The sequence below is a fragment of the Gavialis gangeticus genome, unplaced genomic scaffold (assembly GCF_001723915.1).
Source record: "Gavialis gangeticus isolate Ggan-Ray unplaced genomic scaffold, GavGan_comp1, whole genome shotgun sequence".
In the NCBI taxonomy this organism is placed as follows: domain Eukaryota; kingdom Metazoa; phylum Chordata; order Crocodylia; family Gavialidae; genus Gavialis; species Gavialis gangeticus.
In genome coordinates this window covers 240452264-240458908 of record NW_017729032.1, presented here as the reverse complement: position 1 = coordinate 240458908, position 6645 = coordinate 240452264, and the positions used below count along the sequence as shown (strand labels likewise).

Here is a 6645-nt window from a genome sequence, read left to right as displayed (position 1 = left end):
GGGGGGGGGGGGGGGGGGGGGGTAAGGGTTAGATTAAGTGTGGGCCTCCCTCCCCCACCATATGATCCCCCTATGGTGCCACCGGTGGTGGCGGCAGCAGCAGCAGCAACAACAGGCAGCGGACCCTCAGTTTTGCTCATGGCCTGCTCACACAGAGCCCCCCTGCGACACGTGACCTCAGCCAGTTGCAGGACTTGCATGTGGCAGCAAGAAATGGGGCCAGGCCAGCGCACCTCTATTGTGTGCCATTTCTTAGAGATCACATACAGCTCTCGGGACTTGGCCAGAGCCTGTGTGATGAAGCCAGTGGCCTGCCCTCACTCCCTGCCACCACGTGCAGCTCCCAGGACTCCACAGGGAAGCAGGGAGCAGGGCTGAGTGGCCTGGCTCCATCACATGGAGCTCCCTGCTACTTACAGTGGAGTCCTGGAAGCTGCGAAGGCTGCCAGCTCCATTGTGTGGGGCTCCCTCTGCCCTCCCCCTGGTGGTGCACAAGACCTGGGAGCTGCACGTGAGCTGGAGCAAGGTCTGCGTGATGGAACAGAGCTGACCCGGGCTCCATGCTCCTGCTATCATGTTTTGTGTGGGCCCCAGGATCTGTATCCTCACTGACCCCGCGCTTCCCCCACCCAGTTGCAGCTTCCTCCCCACACATAGTTGCTTCCCTACCTGCTTCCCAGAGTGCTGCAACAAAGACACGAGGAGCAGCTGCTGGAGGCTGGGATAGCTGAGCAGGTTCCCTCCATGGAAACAGCAGCAGCTCTGCCTGGAAGCTGTCGGGACCAGGGCCCTTCCGCTTGAGAGTGGGAGCAAAGTGCATGGTGCTGGGCAGAGTACAATTAATTGGTGGGCCCCCGTGGGCTGGATGAAATTGCCTGGTGGGCTTGATCTGGCCTGCAGGCCAGAGTTTGCCCACTTTTTTGCTGTAGCCTATGCTGTTATGATATAGTTAGTTAGCCTACCCAGCCAAGTCTTCACAGAAGGAGACTTCTATGAATCTGTGGAGTGACCGTAGGAAACTTAAAAATATCACATGGTGGGCGAAGCTACAGGAAGTGTCTGAATACTATTCATTGTAATGTTCAGGATATTGAGTAAGTTATGCCCTCATCTAGCATTTTTCTTGGACAAAATAAATCATGCACACTAAACTACATGTGCAGACTCTTCCCTTCTCATTCCATTGTCTTTATTTTTGTCTAGCTGTCATAAATGGTACAGGATGAGATTCATGCTTCATCTCTCAGAAAGATACTCTGAAGTTTTTATTAATGGCTGGAATTTGGTTAACTGTTCTTAACCCAACTGTTCTTCCATGCATTTATATGGAAACTTTCCCTTCAAAATGACTTTGTTCTCTATGCAAATCTTGCTTGTGGAACATGTGCTCCCTTAGGTAGATGTTAAGAGTGTCCATTAGGCACCATAAGCTGCCTTTTTAACTTCTTGAATGTATGCATTACTTGTCTACATAGAAGATGGAATAATCCCAGCTTCCATTCAGTTCTTTGTTGTCCTGATGCAACAAAATTCTAAGCAGTCCAAAAGTGATAGTGATGTTTTGTTGTTGCTTCTTCTGTATGTCAAAACTGTTGAAAGGGGATTAAACCTAAGAGCTTATATGTCATTTTTCTTATAGAACTAATAATCATTATTTAAAAAAAAAAACAAACCCAGAAAATAGAACAACAGCAACCTCTCTCCTACACCATTTTTAAACTTATTTATTGATAAAGGAGGAAATAGACTAGAAGCTAAGAGTAAAATATAGTTCCCTTAGTTTAGGCAGTGCCAGCTTTAGATTCCATGGTGAAGTTGGATGTTTCTAATGGGAGAAAATACTTTTATCTAAATGTTTAATCTATTGAGGCAAATGCAGACCTCCCTTGTAGTGAAGAATGATAGGTTGATATTATCAAGCAACCTTTTTTATGAAGCTTGGTGACAATCCTGACTGCTTTCCAGTCGGTGTTGAATTGTGCCTCATTCATCCTGTTAATTTGGGGTTTTCTCCTTTAATTTCAAGTGTGCACTCTTCTCCCAGTGATGGCTGTCTTAACACTGCTTAAATATTGAATTTTTCAATAACACTTCATAAAAATCCTTTTCTATTGAGACAGTCAGAAGCCCAGGTTGTCTTCATCTTCAGTAATAATTTATTGTAACCCGTTCCTCTTCAGCCTCCCTAATACTTATAGTAAAAACAGATGTTGTGTTTGAGTCTGTTCTAATTGATTAGAGCCAAAACCTTGGAGAGGTATAACCTTCTGTACAGGCAGCTTGTCCCTGGAATTAATTTCAATTTGAATTTGAATTAGTTGCAACTGTTTTTGGGGGAAAAAAATGTTGTCTTCACAGGTACTTAAAGCAGGACAGTGGGCTTTGTCACAGGATGAAAGACTTTGTCCCAGGAGAAATCTGGTATCACTTTTACTCATACTTAATCTGGTTTACAGCCACAGACAACAAAGAGCAAACAGATGAGGCTAACAGACGAGCAGTCAGCCAAGGTGTTTTTAAAACAGTTGAGCTTCTGTTCTAAGTTTTAAATGGATATTTGAATTATTTTCTGTAAATAGCTTACTTAAAATATCTTTTCATTCGTGACAATGAATTCTGATTTTATTAACACTGATAACAAACTTCCATTGCTTCACTGGGACCTGTTTAGGCAGAGAACTGTCTTATTATGAACAGCATGCATCAGTGGGGTCTGAGACCTGTGAGTCCTGCTGCAATATAGCTTATTAAACGATAAGTGCTGCATGCAGCTCTTTAGAGGGGTCTTCTGTGTGACTTATGGCTGCCATGTTGACCATGCTGTGCACTGTTGTATAGCAAAATAATAAATTGATATTTTTTTTTCCAAAGGAAGGTTCCTTCCACTTTCAAGAAGCCCTTCGATAATGGAATAATCTTCCCTCTTACCAAATGTCAGGTGTTGAACTTCTGAGGCAGTCTCAGCAAGTTGCTCTGTGTTGGCATTTAACCTTTTCTTTAAATTTAAAAAAAAATCTCTTTTATGCTTCTGTTGCTGAGATTAAATGCATGCAAATAAAGTTAAAAAAAGTACACTGGTGTCTTATTTCTTTCTTGGTGGGTGTGGGGATGGGTGGAAATATGTCTCTAGTGTACTGGGCTACTTTTATAGCCGTATAAAAAGTTGATTATAAAAGGTTGCTGAAATTATGATGTCGTTTTGAAGCATTACACCCATGAGTGAATTTTACAGAAGTGATGCTGGGGGATGAGTTTACAGGTGTTTTGAATTTCACTTACTATATCCTCAGGCTTTTTTATTTTTATTTTGAGTTGCACAGTTTTCAAGGTGAATGTCAGTTTTAGTAATAAAAGCTTTTGAGAGAGTAGCCTTCAGGGAAGTCATAACACTTGCTCTAAAAATTAATATAGGTAATTCTGTTTCAATTGAAATAACCAGTAAATAGGGCATCTTGAACTTCCCTTTCCCTTCCCCTCCTTTTACAAAAATCTGAAAAAGTCCAATTCCAAACACATACTTTTAAATAAATCTCATACAGGGGTCCAGATTCTGATTATTTATGTAATATCTGTCCTTAGCCTAGGACAACATGTTACACCTATCTTAGTTTAAGCAGGCAGAAAGTGCTCTAAAGCTATAACTGAACAAACATTCAGGAGTCTAGAGCACTTTTAAAGTGGCGGATTGTGCTAAGGTAACATCACTGGATGAGGAATTAGATGAAAGCACTTTGTTAGAGCAGTTTATCGAATGTCTTTGCCAGATCCCATCAAGGATTAACTTAGAGTGTGCTCACTGCCATCCCAGCTGGCATTGCTCAGTGACAGCCTCCAATCCCAGCCTGGCACACAGTCCAGCTGTCCCAGCCTGGTGGTGCGCCACAGCCTGATTAGGGGGGCTGTGGAAAAAGGCCTCTGGGGTCTCCTCCCCTGCAGCAGCCTCTGCCAGACAGCAGCACACTGTTGCTTGGCTTGCGGGGGGTGGGGGGAGAGGGGAATTGGGGACTGGGATAAGGCCTCTGGGTTCCCCACTGCCTGTATGGGGCTGCTGCAAGGGAAGGGCTTCAGTGTCTGTCTTGCCCCAGCTGCTGCTGACAGTCGTCAGCTGGTGAGGGGGGTGGGAATGGGGAGAAGGGCTATTCTGGCAGCCTCCTGGAAGGCATGCGGGAATGCTCCAGTGGCCATTGTGGGTAGGCTTCAAGCCCGCTCCACCATACATCGAATGAATGTCTGTTTGATTTGCTTATGCTCTAACTTCATACCACTTGGTCAAGTGATAGTTAGCTTCCACCAGGGGCCTTTTGACCATTTCTACTTAGCCCTAGCAGAATATAAAGAAATATCTGAAGTAAATAAAATTGTCTACTAAGAGGTTCACACAAACTAGATCCTGTGTATATGGGAGGATTAGTTACTAACTGGGTGCATTTACACGTCACCCTATGTTGTTGTAGTGGCACGTTACATGGCCGTATGATGTGCTACTGCGACACAGCAATCACGTGAGTCTACACATGATCAGCAACTACTTTGCTATAGTGGCACGCTCCCCAGTTTTAGCATGCCCGCTGTGGCAAAGTACCAGTTAAAGTTAATCATACACCATGCACATGGCACAGTATGGGTAGATACTGCACCATGCTTTAGTACTTCCAAAAGGAAGTATGTGCACCCACTGGGTTGTTACTGCCTAAACCAGCTGTCAGCAGTCTTTGCTACTACTGATGGCCAGAGCTTGCATCCTGACCTTCTGCAAATAGCTGCCTTCTAGAGTGCCCGAGCCACGTGTGTTTAGTCCTCTTGTTGATGCCTAGCCCCTCTGCAGTGAGGGTAAGTGCAGGTATGAGATGGCAGCAAAGAGTGCTGTGGAGAAGACCAGACATAACACGGCTGTGTCATGGCACTTATCTCCTGTACACCCTGGGCTGTTGTTTGATCTGGCCCATGGGCCATAGGCTGCCAATCCCTGATCTAAACAAGTTGAACAACCAGTCTTTCCTCCATACTTAGTACCTTACCTCTTGAAATTGATGGGTCAATGGAAAGTAGAGGGCAGGATTTTTCTAGTAATTTTCAATATAATGTTAACTTAGAGCAGGAGCAGTCAGTTCAATTGGCTCTGTGGGCCAGATCTGGATCCCAGGCCGCCTTGTGAGCTGTAGATACCTTGTTGGCATGGCTGCCAGGGCTGCCTTCCCATGGCTCTAGAACCTGAGGGGTTTGGGGGGTGGGATGCTGCTACTGTCCATCTTTCCACCTGCCCTGGTTTTTTCCTGTCATTTTTTAGCTTGTTAATGGTGACTGAAGGCTCTGTATTCAGCACTAGGCAAGGGGATGGTGGCCAGGCAAACTAGCCCCATAGACTGCAATTTTAACCCCAGTTCTACAGCCCTGACAAAGATTTCTTGGCATTTCTAGCTACATTGGGACTAAGTAGGAGAGCAAGCTGATACGGTTGGCAGAAACTATTAAAGCAAGTTGCAACTGCCTAGTGTTGTTTTTTCTCTGGAAGTTCTCAAATATTTCTAGCATTAAAAATCTATATGCTGAATGTGCTTTTGCTTGTGTCTACCACTGTCCCTGGCATGACATCTGGAAAGCAGAGATTAATTATTAAGATCCTACTATATTTACAGTATTTGCTGCAGTAGATATTTTCAAATCTATAGGATTTCTCCCTATAATCCTATTTTTATTGGTTATAGGCCACATGAAGAAAATTGCTAAGCTGTTTAAAGTGTGAAGTTCTCCTTTTATTATTTAATAACCCTATGGCTTCTGGGCTGTCGATCACAAGTTTCAGTGTAGGGGACTAAAGCACAAACTCTTTCTGGAAAGTAAAGGAAACGTAGAGGTATGCGAGGCAGGCATTTTTATAACTTTACACTGAATTGCAGCATTAGCAAGATATGCACTTCTATACATGCAAACTTCCCTGGGATTTTGTTTTGCTTGCTTGCCATAAACAAAGGAAAATATGGCTAAGGTGGTATCAAAATGAGCCACCTCACTGAAAATTCACTTGAGCGTGCAGTAAAGAAAGGTCCTGTCAGGTGTAGGTCTGACTGACTGATCTGAATAAGATGGTTTGCTAAATCTCTTAAAATCTTTCTTTTAGGTACGCTTTGTTTTATCAACACTTGAAGAACATTGAGGAAAATGAGGGAGGCCTTGATAAGTTTTCAAAAAGTTACAAAACTTTTGGAGTCAACCTGTTTGTGGATGGTGGAATATATTGTAAAGAATGGGCACCAGGGGCAGAAGCAGTGTTTCTCACCGGTGACTTCAGTAAGTATTCTAAAATTGCCTCAGTTTTTTACTTCCCAGAATGCATTTTAAAGGCAGAACAGTTGTCATTGTTATTAAAGTTGCATGACCCAGGTTGCCATTGTGATGGCTGGGTGTTGTCTGACACTTGAGAAATTGAACCAAGGACCCTTGAGCTTGTGCTTACAAACAAATAAAAAACAAGCTAGGGTACCATGCATCCATATAGAGTTGGAGACTGGTAACATTCACTTGTCAGTTAGTTTATACTGGGGTATCCAATAAAACTTTAAAAAAATAGTACTGAGGTTTACTTTTATAGTGAACACTTTAATACCATTCAAATGTTAAAAAAAAAAAAAAAAAAAAAAAAAAAAA

At 43.3% G+C, this 6645-nt stretch overlaps 1 protein-coding gene across 1 annotated transcript in view; it reads left to right on the top strand.

The window, feature by feature from the left end:
- Positions 1–6645, top strand: part of GBE1 (1,4-alpha-glucan branching enzyme 1) — a gene marked incomplete at its 5' end in the record, with an annotated part of 443948 nt that overhangs the window by 109179 nt on the left and 328124 nt on the right. The window contains one exon of the mRNA XM_019523899.1: positions 6119–6288. Coding sequence (XP_019379444.1) covers positions 6119–6288 — 170 coding nt within the window. The remainder of the gene's footprint in view (positions 1–6118; positions 6289–6645) is intronic.